General features: G+C 41.5%; 2 protein-coding genes across 2 annotated transcripts; both read left to right on the top strand.

The window, feature by feature from the left end:
• The first annotated feature begins 2,370 nt into the window (after positions 1–2,370).
• Positions 2,371–8,358, top strand: LOC124386149 (serine protease 27-like). The gene is made up of 7 exons (XM_046849802.1): positions 2,371–2,537; positions 2,823–2,843; positions 2,941–3,112; positions 3,258–3,526; positions 4,757–4,896; positions 4,992–5,167; positions 8,088–8,358. The coding sequence occupies exons 1-7, from the start codon at positions 2,489–2,491 to the stop codon at positions 8,092–8,094; spliced, it is 834 nt and encodes a 277-aa protein (XP_046705758.1). The 5' UTR covers positions 2,371–2,488; the 3' UTR covers positions 8,095–8,358.
• Positions 8,359–14,696: 6,338 nt separating this feature from the next.
• On the top strand, positions 14,697–17,195 carry LOC124392091 (serine protease 27-like). The gene is made up of 7 exons (XM_046858776.1): positions 14,697–14,831; positions 15,471–15,491; positions 15,585–15,753; positions 15,858–16,126; positions 16,359–16,504; positions 16,600–16,775; positions 16,879–17,195. Coding segments are annotated over exons 1-7 (831 nt in total). The 5' UTR covers positions 14,697–14,782; the 3' UTR covers positions 16,880–17,195.
• The last annotated feature ends 8,302 nt before the right edge of the window (positions 17,196–25,497 follow it).

The raw sequence follows: 25,497 nt of genomic DNA, 5'->3' as shown, positions 1-25,497 counted from the left end.
AATGGACAATTGTCAGCCTGCTTGAACACTTCCGGCATTGCCGCCGATATCACCGAGGAACCTCCCCTTTGCAACCTGCTACACAGAAATGGCGTCCATATTTCAAACACATATAAGGACTCCAGAAACCTTCAATCGGCTTCCCGACCTCGCCTGTTTCCCTAACTCTCCCCTCAGTGTTACGGATCTCAGCTCTGCTCGGTTTACGTTCAGGAGCGGCTCTGCTTGCATTCAACCAGCTCTGGTTCCCGGATCTGCTCGTGCTCAACGCGCTCTGACTTCCAGCCAGACATGTCTCAGTGGGTCCTGTGTACTGAAGACAGGGGCTACTCGATTCATTTCGGGGTCCTCTCCTCCCCGGTTCAACGGGGTGTGTTCCACCATGGTGGGACCCGAGCAGGCTCTGGTCCTGCAACAGGAGGTGCACATAAGGATGACGGGTTTGCTTCCGATTCTAAACCGCTCACTCATGAGGCTCAGGTTCAGGATGCTCACTCTCAAAGATCAGATCAAGTCCAAGGACTGGTTTGTCACAATAGATCTGAAGGACACTTACTTCCACATAGCCGTCCTTCCCGCACACAGGAGGTTCCTGAGGTTTGCTTACGGGGACAAAGCTTACCAATACCAGGTCCTCCCATTTGTCCTCCACTCACTGTGAAGCAGTTCCAGAAGCTGCTGTGTCTCATGGCAGCAGCATCCAATGTGATTCCACTCACTATCTGCCAGCATCTACGTCAAACCAGCCTCTATATTCTTTCAAACTGCTGCATATGCACTGGAGTTACAGGCTTTTTCTATACTAATGATTTTCACATTTAGCTACTGTAGTTAAAGATATTCTCCAGGTATCAGTTCATGGCCCACTCTTTTTTATTATTTGTTGTTACATGTGAGACATACACTATATTTCCAAAAGTATTGGGTCACCTGACCTTTGCTGCTGTATCTGTTCCTTTCCAAACTGTTACCACAAAGCTGGAGGCACTCAATTGTACAGGACGTCTTTAGATGGCGCTATAATAAAATTTTGCATTTGCTTGAACTTGGAAACGCAAACCTGTTCCAGCATGGCAATGCCCCTGTACACAAAGTGAGCTCATTGAAGATCTGGTTTACATGGATTGGAGAGGAAGATCTTTAGGGGCCTGCTATAGAGCTCCGATCTCAACCCTATTGAACACCTTCAGGATGAATGTAATTGCTGACTGCACAACAGGTCTCCTCACCTACAACACTACCTGCCTTTCATAACACCCTTGTGGCTGATGAACACAAATACCCATAAGCACACTCCAAAATCTAGTGGAACATCTTTTCAATAGAGTGAATGGAATTATAAAAGGCAAATTAGAACTAAATGTGGAATGCAATATTCAAAACCAGACCACTGTTTACTCTCAAAATAACGCTTACAGAACTCGGACGTATTCATCGCTTTGGCTCATCGTCTTGTTGTACAGTGAAGTCAGTTCCAATGCAGCCGTGTTGGTTCAGCATTCCTTTTACAGTCCAGAACATTCCCTGCTAAAAATACAACCCAAAGAAGTAGTCTGATCAAATCTTCTCTCCTGTTTTCCATCTTACACAAGCTCTTCTGGTAAAGACATAAATGTCCCATTTGGACACCACAGAACTTTTTTTCCACTCATTTGCTGTCACATTCTTATGTGTTTTTGCCTTTTGCTGAATTTGTTTCATAAAAACAAAAGGAAAATGCATGTGTTTCAAAAACCACAAACGTAAAATCTGGTATTTCTACACTGTACTATGATGAACCTCATGCTGTGACCTAGTTGGTAATTGCAGTGCCCCCTGCTGGACTGTCAAGAATCAGTAAAGAGGTTTGGGGGGGTCTGATGAGAGTATGAGAGAGTGTTGAACTTTACTATTGTGGGGAATATTATAAATCTACTTAACTAAGTAGACCTGAATCTCTGGTTTCCATTTAACAATGGACATTATCTTAAATCAGTTTTACAGAGAAAAAGCAGCAATTAAATTATTATTCATAAATAAAAGTTTCCCCCTTATGAGTAAGACAGTGGCAACTGGTGGCAAAAAAAACCTCCTTAGATGACACATGAAAGAAACCCTGAGATTTCTATTACAATTTTCATGAGCACAAGACCTTCTTTTTACCTACTTAAAAAATAATAGTGTAATTGAGGTCACGTGTGTTGTGGTGAGTTTGAGTCTGGGGTTTCCTCTCATTTATTCCTCTCTAAATGCTCTGCTATTAAGCATATTTCCTGCTTGTTTTGTTTCATCAAGCACATGCAGGTCGAGTCATGAAGATAATTGCATGCTATGTGCTTAAACTGGAAATGTGACAGAAGGTTATTTCCACACTAAAGGAGGACGTTCCAGTGATGTAGTAGGTCTGACAAACTGCACCGTGTGAAGTCTGGGTGGTTATAACAGTGTGACAGCAGGAAACAAAAACACTCGCTGGATCACAATAAGAGACAGAGGGCTGAATGCAAATATGCTTAAAGCTCAGTGTGTGACTGTGGCCCTGGTCTTATGGCTAAAAGGTAAGAAATCTCTTAATGTTTCTACATTAATTGCTGTGTGTTTTTTTTATTGGATAAAGAAGATCAGATTACAGGAAACTGAAGTGTAAAAACTTGTATGTCCTGCTAAAAAGAAATAGATTTTATTTACTAGATATCTGATCAACTGCTTACTACTATGTATAAATATATAAATATATATTATTTAATTTAGAGTGAAATGTATGTACACATTGTCAATAACAGTAACAAAATAGTCAGCATACCATTTTATAATGCATATTCTATGATCTTTTTGCACTACAGGTTCCTTTTCCCAACTCAGTGGTAGGTTCATCTGAATTTCATCTGAAGTCACATTTATATTTGTTCTGTTCTGCTTAAATGATAAAATGATCATCTAATAGAGTTCCTCTCATTTTAGTATGTGGTCGTGCACCACTTAACATCCATTCTGTGGATGGACTGAGTGCTTCAGAGGGGGCGTGGCCATGGCAGGTTAGTTTACAGAGGCCTGGTAAACATCGTGGCCATTTCTGTGGAGGATCCCTCATCAACAAAGAATGGGTTCTGACCGCAGCCCGCTGTTTCTCCAGGTAAATATTACACACAGTTCTATACATAACACTGTACTGAGACTCTGAGAGTAAACAGAAAAACGCCCAATGAACTAAACAGCCTTCTTTCTTTCTTTCTTTCTTTCTTTCTTTCTTTCTTTCTTTCTTTCTTTCTTTCTTTTAGGACTAGACATTCTAAAGTTACTGTATATTTGGGGAAACAGACTTTCAATGGTTCCAATCCAAATCAGATTACCAGACACATTAAAGAGCTGATCGTTCACCCAAACTACAACTGCACAACCAATAACAATGACATCGCACTTCTGCGGCTGCACTCTTCCGTCACCTTCTCTGACTACATCAGACCAGTGTGCCTGGCTGGACAAAACAGCAGTTTTCCTGATGGCACCATAAGCTGGAGCACAGGCTGGGGGAGCGTCAACACTGCAGGTTAACTGCACACACAAATAAATGGCTCCGTTCACACAAAGTATAATCAATGTGTTACATTTTAAGTTACACTAAAACTCTGAGGCACATGATCATAAGTAGTGTTGAAGGAACAGATGAAGGAACTGTTGAACCCTCAGGCAGCTTTCAGACCGAAACAAACTGAACTTCCAACTACTTTCCATACCACCTATCTTACACAGGGCGGCAGGGAACCTATTGTAGATCTTATCTCAGGGGACTTAGGGGGGGAAAGACACCCTGTTTGGGGTGCAAAGTCATCACAGGGTACAATCACAAATCCAGAAAATAAGGACATGCAAATCACCCGACGACACACATCTTTAAATAGGGATGGGGAAACCCCCTGGAGGAGGACACACTGAAAACATGCACACCACCTCCCCAAAACTGAGAGGTGTAAAGCACATGACCTAAGACTCGGTGCCCTCCTGCAAGCATGCCAAATTTCCAGGCATTTCTCTGTCTGCCCAGAGTTCTTTTCCTGAGTCCTTTGGTTTGTGTCCTTCTAATCCCCAAAGCTTGTGAACTGGAGTATTACAAATAGTTTCTTTCTGTGGTCCAGTAGCCAGTTATAGGGAGATGTTTTTTGGTTCAGTAACTGGTTGCTGGACCACAGAATACTAATTTTTACATTACTCCAGCTAACCCCAGCCATTAGGGTTGCACAAGCCTTAGTGCCGGTCCCAAGCATGGATAAATTGGGAAGGTTGCGTTAGGAAGGGCATCCAGCATAAAAAAACGTGCCAAATCATTCATGCAGATGGTCCGCTGTGGCGAATCCTAACAGAAGAAGCTGAAAGAAAGTTTTACTCCAGCTAAACAATAATGTTGTTCAGTGTATTCAAATGCAGATTGTTGCAGTTCATAGCATTGTTGCCTCACACTGAGTGTTCATGCGGGTTTTCTCTAGGTCCTGAAATTTCCTCAGTCCAAATCCATGTAGGTAGGTTAGATGGCTATTGTAAATAGACCTTAGGTGTAAATGACCCTAAACATTTGTGGCATGGGGTCTTGCAATGTAGTAATTTTCTCAGACCTGCATCCCTGATCCCTGAATTCATTTTGGGGCCAATTTTGAAGTACATACATACATTTAAAGTGATCATCAGAAGTGGGTTCTATCAGGCCATACACAAACATGTAAACACAGAAATGAGAATATGATAGTACCAATAAATTGTAATATATTTGTGTGATTGTGTGTAGTGCCTTCACCCAGTGTGCTGCAGGAGACGATGGCGCCCATTATTAATGCAGTTTTTTGTGATTTTCTACTAAAACCCGAGCCCATTACTACAAACATGATATGTGCCGGGTATCTACACGGGGACCCGGAAATCTGTCAGGTAACCTTATAATATCAACTTTCTAGTGTGAATGCGCAGTAAGATTGGAATAAAATTCGCATTATATTTACAACATTGATTTTTTATTTTTAAAGGCAGATTTTGGAGGTCCAATGGTGACCAAGCTGGGTGCAGCCTGGATTCAAACTGGTATCACTAGCTGGGGTAAGGGCTGTACACAGCACAGCTCACCCAGTGTTTACACTCTGATATCCCAGTACCAGATCTGGATCTCCAACATCATCAAAAAAAACCTTCCTGGATTTGTCAGGTACAAGATAATTTTGTACATATGCATATACATTTTGTGTATATATATATATATATATATATATATAAAACCCAGCCATTAGGGAGGCACAAGCCAGTGCACTCTTAGTGCCGGTCCCAAGCCCGGGTAAATGTGGAGGGTTGCGTTAGGAAGGGCATCCAGCGTAAAACATGTGCCAAATCAAATATGCAGACCACAAATAAGAATTTCATACCGGATCGGCCGAGGCCCGGGTTAACAACGACCGCCACAGGTATCGTTAGCCGACAGGGTACCGGTGGAAATTGGGCTACTGTTAGCCGAAGGAGGAGAAGGAGAGGAGGAAGACGTCTACAGAGAAGGCAGGAAAAGGAGAAGTGTAGGAGAGTGGAGGTTCGGGTTGGTACTTTAAATGTTGTTACTATGACGGGTAAAGGGAGAGAGAGCTGATATGATGGAGAGGAGAAAGGTAGATATGTTGTGTGTTCAGGAGACCAAGTGGAAAGGCAGTAAGGCCAGGAACATTGGAGGTGGGTTCAAACTGTTCTATCATGGTGTGGATGGAAAGAGAAATGGTGTAGGGGTGATTCTGAAGGAAGAGTACAGTAAGAGTGTAGTGGAGGTGAAGAGAGTTTCTGATAGGGTGATGAACGTGAAGATGGAAGTTGAAGGAATGATGATAAATGTCATCAGTGCCTATGCTCCACAAGTTGGCTGTGAGATGGAGGAGAAGGAAAGATTCTGGAGTGAATTAGATGAAGTGGTAGATGATGAACCTAGGAAAGAATGATTGGTGATTGGGGCAGACTTTAATGGGCATGTAGGTGAAGGGAACAGAGGTGATGAGGAGGTGATGGGTAGGTATGGTCTTAGGGAGAGGAATGTGGAAGGGCAGATGGTGGTAGATTTTGCTAAAAGGAAGGAAATGGCAGTGGTGAACACTTATTTTAAGAAGAAAGAGGATCATAGGGTGACATATAAGAGTGGAGGAAGGTGCACACAGGTGGACTATGTTCTATGCAGGAGATGCAACCTAAAGGAGATTGAAGACTGTAAGGTGTTGGCAGGGGACAGTGTAGCTAGACAGCATCGGATGGTGGTCTGTAGGATGGTTTTGGAAGACAAGGAGACATGGTGGTGGAATAAGGAAGTGCAGGAGAGCATAAGCAGAAAGAGGTTGGCAAAACAGAAGTGGGATAGTCAGAGTGATGAGAAAAGTAGGCAGGAGTACAAGGAAATGCGGCAGCAGGTAAAGAGGGATGTGGCGAAAGCCAAGGAAAAGGCATATGAGGAGCTGTATGAGAGGTTGGACACCAAGGAAGGAGAAAAGAATTTATACCGATTGGCCAGGCAGAGGGACCGAGCTGGGAAGGATGTGCTGCAAGTTAGAGCAATAAAGGATGGAGAGGGAAATGTGTTGACTAGTGAGGAGAGTGTGTTGAGAAGGTGGAGGGAGTATTTTGAGCAGCTGATGAATGAGGAAAATCAGAGAGAGAGAAAGTTGGATGATGTGGAGTCGGTAAAGCAGGATGTAGATAGGATTAGTAAGGAGGAAGTGAGAGCAGCGATTAAGAGGATGAAGAGTGGAAAGTCGGTTGGACCAGATGACATACCTGTAGAAGCATGGAGATGTTTAGGTGAGATGGCAGTGGAGTTTTTAACCAGATTGTTTAACAGGATTTTGGAAGGTAAGAGGATGCCTGAGGAATGGAGAAGGAGTGTGCTGGTACCAATCTTTAAGCATAAGGGAAATGTGCAGACCTGCAGTAACTACAGGGGTATTAAGTTGATCAGTCACACCATGAAGTTATGGGAAAGAGAAGTGGAAGCCAGGCTGAGAGAAGAGGTGACCATCTGTGAGCAACAGTATGGTTTCATGCCGAGGAAGAGCAACATAGATGCCTTATTTGCTTTGAGGATGTTGATGGAGAAGTATATAGAAGGACAGAAGGAATTGCATTGTGTATTTGTGGCTTTAGAGAAAGCGTACGACAGAGTGCCACGAGAGGAGCTGTGGTATTTTATGATGAAGTCAGGTGTGTCAGAGAAGTATGTGAGGGTGGTGCAGGACATGTATGAAGACAGTGTGGCAGCAGTGAAGTGTGCAGTAGGAACGACAGACTGGTTCAGGGTGAGGGTTGGTCTACATCAAGGATCGGCCCTGAGCCCTTTCCTGTTTGCAGTGGTGATGAACAGGTTGACGGACGAGGTCAGACAGGAGTCTCCCTGGACTATGATGTTTGCGGATGATATTGTGATTTGTGGTGAGAGTAGTGAGCAGGTTGAGGAGAGCCTGGAGAGGTGGAGATATGCGCTGGAGAGAAGGGGAATGAAAGTCAGTAGAAGTAAGACAGAGTACATGTGTGTGAATGAGAGGGAGGGCAGTGGAGTGGTGCGGTTGCAGGAAGAAGAGGTGGAGAAGGTGGAGGAGTTCAGATACCTGGGGTCAACAGTGCAAAGTAATGGAGAGTGTTCTAGAGAAGTAAAGAGTGCAGGCAGGGTGGAGTGGGTGGAGAAGAGTGATAGCAGGAGTGATTTGTGATAGTAGGGTATCTGCAAGAATGAAGGGAAAAGTTTATAGGACTGTGGTGAGACCTGCGATGTGGTATGGATTAGAGACAGTGGCATTGAGTAGAAGACAGGAGGTGGAGCTGGAGGTAGCAGAGCTAAAGATGTTGAGGTTTTCATTGGGAGTGACGAGGATGGACAAGATTAGAAATGAGTTCATTAGAGGGACAGCGCATGTAGGATGTTTTGGTGACAAGGTGAGAGAGGCGAGATTGAGATGGTTTGGACATGTGCATATATATATATATATATATATATATATATATATATATATATATATATATATAAAACATATAACCCCGGGTCATGATTTTTTGCCTGGCTTTTACAGCAATCACTAAAATCTTGGTCATGTGTTCTTGTGTCCTCTCAGGTACTGATGCAGCCAAAGAACCAGTGGTTCTACTGATTGACCAAGCAGGATAAACACATTTTAATTTAACAAAATGTATTATTTTTCATGACGTATATTTTTTTTGCTCATATTTAGAAATTTTTCATTTTTTTGTCTATATTTATATTTATGTGTCTCTTTTTTTACTGGAGGTGAAAATAAAATAAAAGATATATAGTTGTTACAGCTGTTAGGAAGTGTTGTACTAATAATATAATCTGCTTAATAAACATTATTAAAATGATGACTCATAAACGAATGTCTTGGTTGTTGTGTCTCATTTTAGTTGTAGACTATTTGTGAACAATTTGGTATCAATTACATTTTGATGCGAGCAGATCACAAAGAATTCCCTGAAAAGGTGTTTCCCAGGACACTTTCCTTGGAACCAGGACTTGGTGGTGACTGGGTCACAAGGCTAACAATGTGTTGCTCAGCCTAGTATGGTGATATGGAGTCCTGTGGACAAGATAATGTGTGGGGGTCAGGCAGCAGATACGTGATTGTCAAAATAATATATCTGCATTCAGGCAAATTTCATGTTTAATGTAAGATTTCATGTTTTTTCAATTTTGTTGACAATACCGTGTATTTAAAAAAAAATGCACATAAGTAAAAAATTATTAAATGAAAGTGGAGATCTCTATGTAGTACTTAAATATTTGTGCACCATGAAAGTTTGTGATATGATTCATTTAATGGTCCATAGGTAAAGAGTAAAAAACCTTACTCTGTTGAAGTGTCTTAGGCCTCGTCTGCAACAAATTTGATTGTTGCATCTTCAACTATTGATCAAGTGATTGATATCAGAACCATTGCCACGGATCTTTTGAAAAGAGCTGGATTGATATAAAGTCTCTAAAACCCATTTCCAATCTGCAAAAATGCAAACAATTTAGCTTCTCTAGTTAGCAATGTTAAGGGATTAACCTTCTCTACTGGTCTAAACACTGTCAGAAGCACTGACCTACATTTACAACCTAATTTCTAATATTTGTTCCATGAAATTGTTCCATGAAATTGTATTAATTTATTTTTTTAACTTGTAACAGTTTATTCTCTTCATTTCGTAGTGTTTCTCTCGGATGCACTGCTTCCAGTACGTGTATGTGTATGTTAGATTTTTTTGTCCAATCAGATTTCAGCCTCATTTTGCTGCCATGTCAATCTAATCTGACCAGAGCCTTCAGAGTCAGTACTGCTGGCCTTTTTACTATCATCTCTATAATAAATAAATCTGTTTCTTTAACCAATCAGATTTTAAATTTGCCTCACAAGGTAGGTAGCTGGCCCAGAATAGCATCAGCATTTTTCCGTCCTCTGATTGGTTGGTCAGAGGGAAACTGTTACAGCCAAGTTCGACTGATAAAACACGTGTGTAGCTCTGCATTAATACATCTGAGTTAGACTTTTATGCCTGCGGAGGAAGAGAAAATGATTTGGTTTTGAACACTTAAAAATCCATTTTCCAGAAAAGCTAGACACCATGAGCAGGTCGGTCAACCCCGAAGCTAGCTAGCGTGTCTCAGCCTGGGAAAGGGTTTATTCTCCACTTCCAGATCAGTGAATACAACAGTACCACTGGATTAAAGCCTCTGGGGGGCGCTGGGGGGCACATTATGAGTCTGCATCTCTGGTAAATAGGTTGTATTTTATTTACATTTTATTGTTTTTGTCATGTTATTAGACAAATATTGATTGTGAACTGCTCCAGATGTTGTAGGTGCACAGTTGTGGTTGTAGTGTAAAGGTTTGGAGTGTAACTGGGTTTGTTGCTTTAGTAAAACAGTTTTCACCTCCATATGTGAAATGTCTCTCTCTCTGTAATGTACGTGTTGTTATATTGTGTTTTGTATAGTATTGATGGTTTCTGTAATTGCGATGTGATAGTGGTGGTATTAAGAGGTGGATAAAGTCGGGTACATCCCCACTGAAGGCCCAGGTACCAAATGCACGGCCCACCACTGGGATTAACAATAACTGGAGCAGCTTTTAGTCACTGACAGGACACCAATTCATACAATCTTTTGAGTTACACCATTAAAAAAGTCAGTTTGGCCGAAAAGAATAGAATAGAATAGAATAGAATAGAATAGAATAGAATAGAATAGAATAGAATAGATTTTATGTTAATCCAATTTCTTACGAAAAGTTCTTCATAGATTCTTCAAATTGTAAGCAATCTGATCATTGATTACTAAACTCCACCTCTTTTTGTTTATAAACACTAAAAGGAGCATATTATCGCATTTTAACTGTAATAACTGGAGGAGAATTTTCGCCCAGTTACCATGAAAAAGTGTTGAGTTTTTTAGCTTTTAATTCTTATGTGAACCACTGGCGTAGTCATTTCCTGTTAAATTCTTAAAATATTTGCACTCTTCAGGTCAATCCCTGACAATCATTCATAACCAACATGAACTTCAACTCCTTCAACTCCTCAACACTCACAGTGCTGCCATTCACAGAGCTGCTGATTAGGCACTCCTGTCTCCCATTCACCTAAAAGTACTTTAAAAAGACTTTTGATCCCCAAAGAAATCTGTGAATTATACGCTCAGTTGCTTTACACTTTGTTGTAACTGAGCCTTGTTACCTTGTTATCTGAAGTTTGCGATTTCTGCAGCTCCTGATATCCCATTATTTGTGTACCTGAACTATTACCTGTTTGCATGTTTTGATTTACATATTTGGACTGATTGCTATTGTTCTCTTCTGCCTGAACCTGCACCTGTAATTGCATTTGTCCAGGGCATTCTGTGTGATTCATAGGAAAGAGGGTGAACAGGTTTTGAAATGTAGTTTTAATTATAATTTGAAGCCTTTTAAAAAATACCTCAAGAGAAAAACATTTCACTTTAACCTACATAGACGTTTAACCAATAAAAAGTGTAACAAAGAAGCTGCATACAAGAATCTTAGTCTATTTATATTTATACAGTTTTCTAAGAATCAAGCCAGATGTGAAAGTGCAGTAATGGAAGCATGAAATCACACTAGTTGGTAGCTCAGTGGTTAAGGCTCTGGGTTACTGATTGGAAGGTCAGGGCTATTAGCCACGGTATTTGGCAGATGCCCCTATCCAAAATCACTTACATTTATCTCGCTCATACATCTGAGCAGCTATGGCGTTAAGTGCCTTGCTCATGGGCTCAGGAGTGGCAGCTTGGTGTGGCTTGGATTTGAACTCACAACTTTCTAAACCAGGGTCCACTAAGCTTTCACCTCCCAAATAAGGACTCTGGCTTCCGAATTCTTGATTGACTGGAGATTATTTGGGGCATGGTAGCTCTGAGTTACTGTTTGGAAGGTCGGAGATTCAAGCCCTAGTTTCGCCATGCTACCACTTTCAGAACCCTTCAGCAAGGCCCCTAGCCCTCTGTAGTCCAGGGCCGCTGTACCATGGCTGACCCTGTACTCTGACCCCAACTTCATAACACTAGTAGGATATGCAGGAAAAAAAACTTCACTGTGCTGTAAAAAGCACATTTGCTAAGCATAAAGCACGTTTTTTTAAAAACCTGACACTGATCATATAGAAAGGGATGACTCCACTGCCAACAAGTCTAGTCCTTTTTACCTACCATTAAAATATACTGCTTTTAATTGGCTCTGTACATGTACCTTGCACAATGCCAAAAATGTGAATCAATTATAATACTGTAAACAGGATTTAGGCTACTGAAAAACTATTTCAGGATTTTTACCTTGCTGTGAACTTAACCCTGTTTGGATCCGTAAAAAAAAAAATGTATTAGTTTTTTTGCAGTTTTTAAATAGAATTCCATTTAAGTCCTATAACCATTTGTTCTTGGGATGGATGGATGGATGGATGGATGGATGGATGGATGGATGGACATAAATTTCACATTGATTACAAAATACCACTGAGGTATGAAGCACTTAACTGTCTCACAACACACTATCTGAGTGAACTTCTGTGCCATTATGAACTCCCCGACTATTTCTATCAAAAAGGTGCGGGCTATTTTTTGGTACCTCAAATAATGAAGACTACAGCAGGTGGATATCGAGTGTTTTGTTAACTGGATATTTGTAGGCTGTCATCCCCTCACTCTCACATGTTCACTCAGGTTTGTTGATGGTAGCATGGTGACGTCTCTTATCCCAAAGAGATCCCTCATGTCTGTGTTACCTTTTGGTCATCCTTTTTAGTTCTGCTGCCAAAGCGAGTATGATTGGAGTCCTTATGTGTGGTATGAGTAATCAGTGTTTCTGTCCCTTTCCTCTCTTTGGATCTGCCTGATTCATACTGACATCCTACCTCAAATCAAATCAAATCAAATCAAATCAAATCAAATCAAATTGTATTTGTCACATACACATACATACAGGGTACTGTTTACATACCTCTGTATGGAGTTCTCTTCAATTGGATACCATTCTGTGAGGATGGTTCTACATCAACAGCCTAAAGATGCATAAAGTTGTTGATCAACTCCAGAACTTTGAGGATTGATTTGGACTGTAATTAATATTAACACTCTGCTACAATGTGCTCAGGACCACAGTCTGCTTTTAATCACTGCACACCTCAGCAATGGAACTGCAAGTATGTCAGAAAATGATTCTTTTGACAGCAAGGCTGCATATTGTGTAGTATTTCAGGCTCGTTAATGCAGATACGGGACATTTCGGATAGTGGGATATTATATTAGTTCACCCTCAAGGTAGCAAAAGCAAGTACTATTTATTTCTGTACCCCCTGTAGCCAAGCCTGTGGCAAAAGTGACAATAAAAGCATCTCTGAGACGGTATGAGGAAAACAACCTTGTCAGGAATAAGCACAAAAGGAACCCATCTTGTGCTAAGTTATGTTGGAGTGTAAGAATTTGATAATTGCTTTGAATCATAGTCAGATCTTGACTGGAAGCCTACTCTACATGTGGGAAATTCAGAATTGGGTCAGGTCTTGTTTTGTTGTTAAGCCAAAGCCACAGACATTTACTGGCAGGCATGCTAGAATTAGTACTCATTAGTACTCAAGTACTCATAGGCACACCTTTCAGTGGACTTCCTCAACATCCCCCTTACTGGTTCTGCTTAGCTTGTCTGATTTTTTTCCCAGGTCTGCTGTAAATGCATTCCTCTGATTCACGAATAGAAATGTTAATTGTAATCATCAGCCACACATTTCTGATTTATTTGTTTAAAGTGAAATTCAAATCCCAGTATCACAACCTGCCACTTCTTGGCCCTTGAGCAAGGCTCTAAACCCTTAGTTCCTCAGATAAATAAACAAGATAATTGCAAGTTGCTCTGGAAACGGTCATCTGCTAAATGTAATTGTCAATTTACGAGGTGGCATCCAAAGACTCGCTCTGTTTACAAGAAAGCACTTTAAGTCAAGTCAAGTTTATTTCTATTGCACTTTTCACAACATTGTCTCAAAGCAGCTTTACAGAATTTTAAGAGTTAAGGTGAATGATATGCATTTATCACTGATGAGCAGCAATGGCAACTGTGGCAAGGAAAAACTCCCTTAGATGACATAAGGAAGAAACCTAGAGTGGAACCAAACTCAAAAGGGGAACCTCATCCTAATTTGGGTGACATCAAGAATGTGATTATAGTCTATAAACAATACAGGGAGATCTCAGGGAGCGTGACGGATTGTAGCATGTTAAAAGACGGGAAAGATACATGGGAGATAAACAATTCAGTGTTTTGTGAGTAAGTAGCAGTAGTTTGTACTCGATTCAAAACTTAACAGGTAGCCAGTGTAGGGATTAGAAGATTTGGGTTATATGAACATACTGTATGTACTCAGCCTTGTGAGAACTGGACAAACTGTAGCCAGTCTGGAGGTCATGAACGCATGGACAAACTTATCTGCATCAGATATAGACATTCTTAGCTTAGCAATATTCCTAAGGTGGAAGAAGCTGTTTTTGTAATATGGTTGATATGAATTTTAAAAGACAAGTTACTATGGAGAAGAGTGGAGGGAATTATAAGAGCAAATTGGGACTAAATGTGAAATGCAATGTTCAAAAATCACATACCGTACTTATGAGCAGGAGACCAAATACTTTTGGCAAAAGATTGCAACGTGTGTACATAATCTATATATCTCTGTAAAGATGCATTGGGACAGTGTCTCTCCTTAACCATGGAGCTCCAGGACCCTTGCAGGATGTTGTCCCCTCAGAATTATCATCATGTACTGAGCGATGGATTCCAATAAATCGTGTAAACAATAAGATAAAATTATCAGACAATATTAAAGGAATTTAAAATCCGCACATTCAATAAACTAATCGTGTCGGATTAGACCCTGGCAACATTTTTTTTCAGTAATGGTAAAATGTTGTTTGTAAATATGATCTCAGATTGAAGTATTGTCCCCTGTTATAGATGAGGAAGTACAATTTTTAAACCTATAAATAGATTTCCTGTGTGTTTTGTTTCTAGTATACCTGGATTCTTGTCATGAAGATAATTACATGCTAGGTGTGAAGACTGGAAAGTTTGTTACTGATAGACTAATAGGAATGTTTCCTAAATAAAGTGGGACAGTCCGATGATGTAACAGATCAGTATGTTAACACTGTTAATTGTAGGAGGACTGCTATAAAATAGCATCAAGGAACCTGCTATAGTGTCACTTTAACCTGCAAGTTGAACAGACAGATACTGAACTAGATCCAAACATGGTGAGATTCCAGTGTGTGGCTGTGGCTCTGCTCTTATGCTTACAAGGTAAGACTTTAGCAATAATTACTGAAGAATGTTTCTTTATTTACTTTTATTTACAATAATGGCTATGTGCAAATTTATACAACATTGGTCATTGTGCAAATAGCTATAGCTGTAAGTATAACTTGATCCAGCAAATCCTGTAGCTTTCCATTTTATTTTGTTATAATATGTACTGACCTTTGATTATAAACAGATTTTATTGAAGGTAAATATTATGAAATGATAACACTTGTTGACTAATTTATTACTTATTGTATTTTGAGTTGTCGAATTTATAAAATATCAAAAACATACAAATAATGCAGACATCTAAAAGACAACCACAAGGTTTCTTCCTCATACCATCTCAGGGAGTTTTTCTTTGCTACAGTTGCCACTTGCTCACTTATTAGCGACACACTTATATGTGCTAATGTATAATTAATCATTTTTAAACCTATTCATTTCTGTAAAGCTTCTTTTAAACAGTGTGTTTTGTTTAAAGCACAGAATAGTGTAATCTTGACTTGTGTTTTTATCTCGCCTTGCTCTTTCCATTCTGTTTGTTAAACACCTGAACTTCTGGCATTTTGTTTTATATTAAAGTTGTCTAAATCTACATCTGCATTTTGTTGAACTTAGCTTCTTCTTTCATTTCAGGTTCTCTTTCACAGCTGGATGGTGGGTATTTCTCTGAGTCTTAATTAATTTTATTCTCCTCTGTTCTGCTGAATGATGCCGTTCGGATTGTAACTGATGTTTCTCTTTCTTCAGTATGTGGTCGTGCCCCTTTTAACACCCGTATAGTGGGTGGGCAGAGTTCCTCAGAAGGAGGGTGGCCATGGCAGGTTAGTCTCCAGAGCCCTGATTATAATGGACATTTCTGTGGAGGAACCCTGATCAACAAAGACTTTATTCTGACAGCAGCCCACTGTTTCTCCAGGTTTGTTTCATTTCATTCCATTTTATTTGTATTTATACATATATAATACTTTAATCAGTTGTAAATGTAAGTGAAGAAATTAATAAACGTTTTTAATTCTACAGCACCATCTCTTCTGCTGTGACGGTGTATTTGGGGAAACAGACTCTAACCGGTTCTAATCCCAATCAAATTACGAGAGGTGTAACTCAGGTGATCGTTCACCCCAGCTACAACAGCGCCACCCAAAACAATGACATTGCCCTTCTACGCCTGAAGTCTTCAGTTAACTTCACGGACTACATCAGACCAGTGTGTCTGGCAGGGCAAGGCAGCAGTTTTCCAGATAAAACCAGCTGCTGGATCACAGGCTGGGGAAGCATTGCCTCTGGAGGTAAAATACATAGACATGAACACACAGGTTTCTGTGATCAAAAAACTATAATATTGTACTTGTCAGGAAAATCTCACCTACAGAGGTGTTTTGTTTGCATCATCAGGAATAGTTGTAGTTTGTTCCTCATTTTGCTGAGCTGAAGGGTTGTTTCAAGTGGGTTCCTATGGCAAACCAGAATATGTTTTGATAACTTTTAAAAATATGTTTGTGTCTTTGTTTTTGTGTATAGTGCAACTACCAGCTCCTGGTGTTCTTCAGGAGGCGATGGTTCCTACTGTCAATACACAGATTTGTGATTTTCTCCTGGGGTTTGGCTCCATTACCCCAAACATGATGTGTGCTGGTAACTATCAAGGAGGCAAAGATACCTGCCAGGTAAACACACAATAAGAAGACATTTGTAAATAAATACAACTTGTATCAACCTTCAACAATCAAAAAATGACAAAAGTTTATTTCTTTTTTGAAAGGGGGATTCTGGAGGTCCGCTGGTCATTAAGCAGGGTGCTGTCTGGGTTCAGGCTGGTATCACTAGCTGGGGTAGAGGTTGTGCTCTGTCCTATTCACCTGGTGTGTATACTCAGGTGTCTCAGTACCAGTCCTGGTTATCGAGTGTCATCGGCCAAAACCTGCCAGGATTTATCTAGTAAGACATTATTTACTCAGGAGTATGTTAGGCCATGAGTCTCTAACTGGTTTGAGCTGCAACTCAGTAGTTTTTGGTCCTAATTTGTTCTTGTATCTTGCAGGTATTAAAACAGTGGAAGGACTGATGGACGTACCGATGGACCAAGTGCAATGAAACAATTTTCCTTTAATAAACTGTGTTTATTATTTAATATGAAATGTTATTTGCTATGCTTGTCTATATTTATTTTTTACCGCGATGAATCTGATATACATAGTAGTTATATTTAAAGATGTTTTATATTTTGTAATTATAAGGAAGCGTGTGATAATGCTCTTGTACAGTACCACGTGTTTACATCAAGATTACATATTATTCATGTAATCTATTTATCTTCTTAAATTACTCACCTGATTAAAAGATAATTAACTGTATGAACTTCTTGTCCCAGTCATTATTTTACGTGTTTCTACATTGTGAAAGTTGTAGATTCATGAGGGAAATAGATCGAATTTGAATGTTAGTGTGGGTAAGGGGTAATGACGATGGTAAGAATGGGTGAATGTAAATGTGATTGTGAAATGTAATGGGATGTGGTAGCTCAGTCGTTAAAGCATTGGACTCCACCACCAAGCTGTCCTTACCCAAGACCCTTAACACTCAATTGCTCAGTTGTAGGTCACCTTGTCTAAAGGCATCTGCCAAATGCCATAAATGTAAATGTAATTAAACAAAATAATTGTTCTGACTTGGAATATTCACTACACGGATGCCCAACAGTTTTGTGACTTCCATTCTTGAGGGCCTTCAAATGCAGTACATGCTGCTTATCATGGTGTTGATACTTATTGTTTTGTATATTAATTAAATAGGAAATAAGACACCTGTAAACAGACTTAAAGAAACTGTACCATATGTGTGTAAATTGTATGGACATTTTACACCTATATGTGATTCTTCTTCAAACTCCCCTAGAATGGCCGATTCATTAACCTGTTGCTCAAGGGTTAAGATGTTGGATCGAAAGGTCACAAGTTCTAATCCCAACACCACCAAGATGCCACTGCTGTGGGGATGTAAGTACCTGGTTCAGCAGTGGCTTCTTTCACCACAGCACTCCTAAATCCTCCAATCTATTCTTTTAGCCAGGGTAATCAGTCCGTCTAGGTCAGATGGTAGCTCTCAGCCAATGTCACTCATTATGCCTGAAACCTGAGTCATATATACGTTCACAAGAATGTGCTGGAAGCTGACCTGCATGTTGTTGATTGCGTGTTGTTCAATGTTTGCAATGCAAGGATCACTTGTATTGCAAGTTAAAGTCAAGTCAAGTGAAGTGTTTTTCTATAGCACTTTTCACAATGAACTTTAAAACAGAATTCATGAGTGAAGGTGAACGATGGGTATTTACCCATTATGAGCAGCCATGGTGACTGTGGCAAGAAAAAACTCCATTAGATGTTCATAAGGGAGAAACCTTGAGAGTACCAGACACAAAAGGGGAATGCATTCTCATTTGGGTGATATCAAGAGTGTAATTATAAATCTTTAAACGGTACAAAACACTGGAGAGTGAAAACTAACATGAGTTAAGTAAGATTGTGTAAGATTGTGAGTAATGTCCTTTCTGCTATCTTATACAGTCATTTAAGATTATGGAACTAGGACCTACTGAGCCACGTATAAAATAGCTCAACATTTATGCTCATATATCCAACACCAGCGTCTCCATGCCAGAGCTTTCCAACACTCAAAGAGGTCCAATGTCCAAAGTCTACATGAAGTTGAATCCAAATGGTGCTAGTACGTCTCTAGATTGTTCAGGATGTTTGCGGGCTCGGCATCGACTTCTTTAAAAGTCCACAATCTTCATGAGGTGGAACGTGATTAGAGCTGGTGCAACCTTGGGATGCCTCAGGATGGGTGGAGAAAGAGAAGAAGTGGAGAGGAATTAGCATAGCTGCTGTTTATAATAATGTCAGGAGCCACCACTCACCACCCTCCTTCACTAATCACCTTCTCCTGTCCTCCTCATACTAATGGCCAACACCTGTCCTTCATTTACCCGTCCCCTTTTATAAGGTCCGTACTTTCTTTTACTCAGGGTCAGATCTACCAGTTATGACCGTAGATCACCTGGACTTTCTACTTCTCTGGTTCCCTGTGCTTTACCTGGACTTTCTACCTCTCTGGTTCCCTGTGCTTCCATCTTTCCATGCTCCCTGTGCTTCCATGCTCCCTGTGCTTCCATGCTTCCATCCTCCTGGCTACGCTTCTAAGGAGCACTCAGTTAAGTTTACCATTTGCTACAGTCTCATCTCAAGCTCCCTTCTGTTTGCATGTTTAGACCAAATAAAGACAATCTGTTTTACTCCCGGTTTCTGACTCGTGGTCTGTGCGTGACAATTAACAAGCACAAGTTGATAATATGCATGTGATTAGATGTACTGGAGCACAAGGTTATGCTATGTAATGCATTATGTATAGGCCTTGCTAAAAAGAAAATTATTTGTAAAAAAAAACAAAAAACAAATTGTAGCATGTTAAAAGACTGGATAGATACATGGGATATAAACCATTTAGTGTTTTGTAGGTAAGTAGCAGCAGTTTGTAGTCAGTTCGAAACTTCACAGGTAGCCAGTGTAGGGATGATAAGATTGGGGTTATATGATCATTTTTTCTCAACTCTGGCTGCTGCATTCTAGACTGTCTGTAGCCTGTTTATTAATGATGCAGGACATCCAACTAGTAATGCATTACAATGGTCCAGTCTGGAGGTCATACATGCATAGACAAGCTTCTCTGCATCAGATATAGACAACATCTTTTTTGCTTAGCAATATTTCTAAGGTGGAAGGATGCTGTTTTTTTAATATGGGTGATATTAATTTCAAAAGACAAGTTGGTGTCTAAAATAACTCCTAGGTCTTTTACTGTTGAACTAGTAGTTATAGTACATGCTTATAAATGCATGTTGAAATGCTGAAGCTTCTGTGTACTGGTTTTGGGGCGATGAGCAAACTCTTTGTCCTATCAGAATTTTATAATAGAGAGTTATCGTCATCCAATCTTTTCATTCTTTAACACATTTAGTTAATCCAATTAAGATGTTTCATTTAGTTTCAATGAGATATATAGTTGTGTATATCAGCATTAGATGGGAAGCTAATCTTATGCCTTCCAATAATATTTTCCCAAGGGAAGCATGTATATTGTGATAAGCAGGGGTCCTAGAACTCAACCTTGAGGCACCTAATCATTTACTTGCATAAACCTGGATAGTTCCACATTTAAGTCTACAAAATGGTAACAATCAGACAGGTAGGATTTAAACCAGCTTAATGCCTGTCCCTGAATTCCGATGTAATTCTGTAAGTGATCTAGGAGAAAGTAATGATCTATAATGTAGAATGCAGCAATAAGATCTAGTAAAACTAACAGAGAGATGTAGCCTTGGTCTGAAGCTATAAACAGGTCATATGTGATTTTAACTAGAGCAGTTTCTGTGCTATGATTAGGCTTGAAACCTGACTGGAACTCTTCAAAGATGTTGTAAGAAGGAACAGAACTGGGCAGACACAATCTTTTAAAAAAAGACAGAAGATTTAAAATGGGTCTGTAATTTGACAGTGTGTTTGGATCAAAATTAGGGTAGGTTTCTTAATAAGGGGCAACTTGAGGGGTTTATGGACATGACCTAAAGATGACATAGGCTAACAAGCCAGTAAGCCAGTTGTTATGGGATATGGAGGTGGAAGCTGAAGTATAAGCAAACCAATGTTTATTGATAATACTGGGCAGAGCCAACACAAACACTCGCTGTGTAGGTGTGTAATTCGGCGGTGTGCATGGCCCACAAAGTCCCGAACAGGCGAGAGGCAGTCCGTGTAAGTAATCCACTGATGCGCGTAGGGGTGATATCAAGAGTGTAATTATAAATCTTTAAACGGTACAAAACACTGGAGAGTGAAAACTAACATGAGTTAAGTAAGATTGTGTAAGATTGTGAGTAATGTCCTTTCTGCTATCTTATACAGTCATTTAAGATTATGGAACTAGGACCTACTGAGCCACGTATAAAATAGCTCAACATTTATGCTCATATATCCAACACCAGCGTCTCCATGCCAGAGCTTTCCAACACTCAAAGAGGTCCAATGTCCAAAGTCTACATGAAGTTGAATCCAAATGGTGCTAGTACGTCTCTAGATTGTTCAGGATGTTTGCGGGCTCGGCATCGACTTCTTTAAAAGTCCACAATCTTCATGAGGTGGAACGTGATTAGAGCTGGTGCAACCTTGGGATGCCTCAGGATGGGTGGAGAAAGAGAAGAAGTGGAGAGGAATTAGCATAGCTGCTGTTTATAATAATGTCAGGGAGCCACCACTCACACCACCCTCCTTCACTAATCACCTTCTCCTGTCCTCCTCATACTAATGGCCAACACCTGTCCTTCATTTACCCGTCCCCTTTTATAAGGTCCGTACTTTCTTTTACTCAGGGTCAGATCTACCAGTTATGACCGTAGATCACCTGGACTTTCTACTTCTCTGGTTCCCTGTGCTTTACCTGGACTTTCTACCTCTCTGGTTCCCTGTGCTTCCATCTTTCCATGCTCCCTGTGCTTCCATGCTCCCTGTGCTTCCATGCTTCCATCCTCCTGGCTACGCTTCTAAGGAGCACTCAGTTAAGTTTACCATTTGCTACAGTCTCATCTCAAGCTCCCTTCTGTTTGCATGTTTAGACCAAATAAAGACAATCTGTTTTACTCCCGGTTTCTGACTCGTGGTCTGTGCGTGACAATTAACAAGCACAAGTTGATAATATGCATGTGATTAGATGTACTGGAGCACAAGGTTATGCTATGTAATGCATTATGTATAGGCCTTGCTAAAAAGAAAATTATTTGTAAAAAAAAAACAAAACAAATTGTAGCATGTTAAAAGACTGGATAGATACATGGGATATAAACCATTTAGTGTTTTGTAGGTAAGTAGCAGCAGTTTGTAGTCAGTTCGAAACTTCACAGGTAGCCAGTGTAGGGATGATAAGATTGGGGTTATATGATCATTTTTTCTCAACTCTGGCTGCTGCATTCTAGACTGTCTGTAGCCTGTTTATTAATGATGCAGGACATCCAACTAGTAATGCATTACAATGGTCCAGTCTGGAGGTCATACATGCATAGACAAGCTTCTCTGCATCAGATATAGACAACATCTTTTTTGCTTAGCAATATTTCTAAGGTGGAAGGATGCTGTTTTTTTAATATGGGTGATATTAATTTCAAAAGACAAGTTGGTGTCTAAAATAACTCCTAGGTCTTTTACTGTTGAACTAGTAGTTATAGTACATGCTTATAAATGCATGTTGAAATGCTGAAGCTTCTGTGTACTGGTTTTTGGGGCGATGAGCAAACTCTTTGTCCTATCAGAATTTTATAATAGAGAGTTATGCGTCATCCAATCTTTTCATTCTTTAACACATTTAGTTAATCCAATTAAGATGTTTCATTTAGTTTCAATGAGATATATAGTTGTGTATATCAGCATGAGATGGGAAGCTAATCTTATGCCTTCCAATAATATTTTCCCAAGGGAAGCATGTATATTGTGATAAGCAGGGGTCCTAGAACTTAACCTTGAGGCACCTAATCATTTACTTGCATAAACCTGGATAGTTCCACATTTAAGTCTACAAAATGGTAACAATCAGACAGGTAGGATTTAAACCAGCTTAATGCCTGTCCCTGAATTCCGATGTAATTCTGTAAGTGATCTAGGAGAAAGTAATGATCTATAATGTAGAATGCAGCAATAAGATCTAGTAAAACTAACAGAGAGATGTAGCCTTGGTCTGAAGCTATAAACAGGTCATATGTGATTTTAACTAGAGCAGTTTCTGTGCTATGATTAGGCTTGAAACCTGACTGGAACTCTTCAAAGATGTTGTAAGAAGGAACAGAACTGGGCAGACACAATCTTTTAAAAAAAGACAGAAGATTTAAAATGGGTCTGTAATTTGACAGTGTGTTTGGATCAAAATTAGGGTAGGTTTCTTAATAAGGGGCAACTTGAGGGGTTTATGGACATGACCTAAAGATGGCAAAGGCTAACAAGCCAGTAAGCCAGTTGTTATGGGATATGGAGGTGGAAGCTGAAGTATAAGCAAACCAATGTTTATTGATAATACTGGGCAGAGCCAACACAAACACTCGCTGTGTAGGTGTGTAATTCGGCGGTGTGCATGGCCCACAAAGTCCCGAACAGGCGAGAGGCAGTCCGTGTAAGTAATCCACTGATGCGCGTAGGGGAAGCGTGGCGCTGGGCAGCAAAGGAGGACCGTAGTGCAGAACGCGTAAAGATAGAAACAATAATGGCAATGGGTGTGAGTAAGGGGTTTATATGTGTGCGGGGAAATGAGAGTCAGGTGTGTGGAATCAGTAATCAGGCGAGGAGCTCCGTGCAGGTGGGAAATGCCCGGGAGAAGAAGAAGCAGGGAGCTCCCTGACACCACCCCCTCCCCCAGGGGCGGCACCAATTACCCTGACCCTGCGAGAAGGCCAGCCCCTAGCCCGGGGCGCCAGGCGGCGTAAGTGAGCGGCATGGAATTCCGACAGCAGCGCCGGGTCTAGCACGTCCTGCCTGGCCGCCCAAGACCTTTTCTCCGAACCGTACCCCTCCCAGTCCACCAGGTACTCGAGGCGACCCCCACGCCTTTAGGAATCCAGGACCTCCCGCACCGTGTAGACGCCGGGCTGATCTACGACCTCCGGCTGGACGGGTGTCGCGGGGTCACCTGGAGGGCGAGAGACAGGCAAGACACATGGCTTTAGCAGGGACATGTGAAAGGTAGAGTGCCGGTAGGACAAGTCGCTGATCTGCCTGGAGACCCTGAAGGGTCCGATGAACCGGGGGCTCAGCTTGCGGCACGGCAGCTTCAACCTCAGGTCTTTGGTCGACAGCCACACCAGGTCCCCGGGGTGGAAACGAGGAGACTCCAGACGTATTGCGTCAGCGTGCCTGCGGAGGGCCCAACGCAGCTGGGTGTAAGCCGATTCCCAGACCTGGTTGCTTTCACGGAACCAGGCATCCACCAAGGGCACGTTGCTGGGCTCGTCTGACCATGGGAATAGGGGCGGTTGGAACCCCAGCACGCACTGAAAGTTGGTGAGGCCTGTGGAGTCCTGGCGGAGCGAGTTCTGAGCGTACTCGGCCCACGGCAAGAAGTGAACCCAATCCCCCTGGTCCTTCTGCAGTAAGTCCTCAGGTACCTGCTCAGCTCCTGGATCTTTTGTTCCGCCTGGCCGTTGAACTGCAGGTGGTAACCGGACGTCAGGTTTACCAATACCCCTAGGAGCTGGAAAAAGGCCCTCCAAACCCGAGACGTGAACTGGGGTCCGAGACTATCTCCTCTGGGAGACCGAAGTTACGAAAGACATGGTAAAACAGGGCCTCGGCTGTCTCGAGGGTGGTAGGCAGGCCTTTTAGGGGGATGAAACGGCAGGCCTTAAAAAGGCGGTCCACCGCTACCAGGATGCACGTGTTTCCACCCGACCGTGGCAGGTCGGTCACGAAATCGATTCCCAGGTGGAACCATGGGCGCTGAGGGACGGGAAGTGGCGCAGGTGGGACACCCCTGGACGTAACGGGTGACTTCCTCAGTAATCCTTGGCCACCAGTATCTCGTCTGGACGAGCTGGACCGTCCGGTTTTCCCCTGGGTGGCCAGTGCCCGGTCTCTCGTGGACTGACTGGATGAGCCCGCGTCGGCAGGAGGTGGGGACGAAGACACGTCCCTTGGGACACCCCTTGGGGGCTGGTTCCTGGAGAGAGGCCATAGGGATCTTACTGTCCACGTCCCAGACAATGGGCCCCACGATGAGTATGGGAGGAAGGATCGGGTCTAAATCGCTGAATTCCTCAGGCCCGAACACCCGGGAGAGGGTGTTGGCCTTTCTGTTCAGTGCCCCGGCTCAGTAGGTGACATAAAACTGTAACCAGGTGAAGAAGAGGGCCCAGCGAGCCTGCCTGGGGTTGAGTCTCTGGGCCTCCGTAGGTACTGGAGTTTCTTGTGGTCGGTGATCACAGTAAACGGGTGCTTGGCACCCATCAGCCAGTGCCTCCATTCGTCCAGGGCCAGTTTATAGCCAGAAGCTCACGGTTGCCGATGTCTTAGTATTGTTAGGCAGCAGAGAGCTTGTGCGAGAAGAAGGCGCACGGGTCGGGCTGTAGAGGGGTGCCTGACCACTGGGAGAGAGCGGCCCCACACACCGGTTAAGGAGGTGTCAACCTCGACAACGAATGGCCTCCAAGGATCTGGATGACGCAACACGGTGGCGAGGCAGAAGCGTTGACGGAGCTCGTTGAAGGCCTCCTGGGCCTCGTGGGTCCGCTTCAGGGTTCGCGATTTATCCCTGAGGAGAATATAAATTTAAATGTTAACAGTTCCTGATAAAAGTGGGCTACATACACGCATTTATTGCATGATTTCTTCCAGACATAACATTTATAATTGAGGCCAAACAGTTTCATCTTGGTTTTATCAGACCATATTTTCAAGGGTATACTAATGGACATGATATTTCAGATTTTTTATTTTAATAACATTACAGACATTTGTAGAATTTTGTCTTCACTTTGGGATACAAAGTGTAGATTGATGATTAAAAATATATTTTCAAACGATTGTATTATACAGCTGCAACATTACAAAATTGAAAAAAGTTTAACATTAACACA

This window comes from Silurus meridionalis, chromosome 1 (assembly GCF_014805685.1).
Source record: "Silurus meridionalis isolate SWU-2019-XX chromosome 1, ASM1480568v1, whole genome shotgun sequence".
NCBI lineage: Eukaryota > Metazoa > Chordata > Actinopteri > Siluriformes > Siluridae > Silurus > Silurus meridionalis.
Note: the sequence above shows the minus strand (reverse complement) of the source record. Positions and strands in the feature narration are given on the sequence as shown.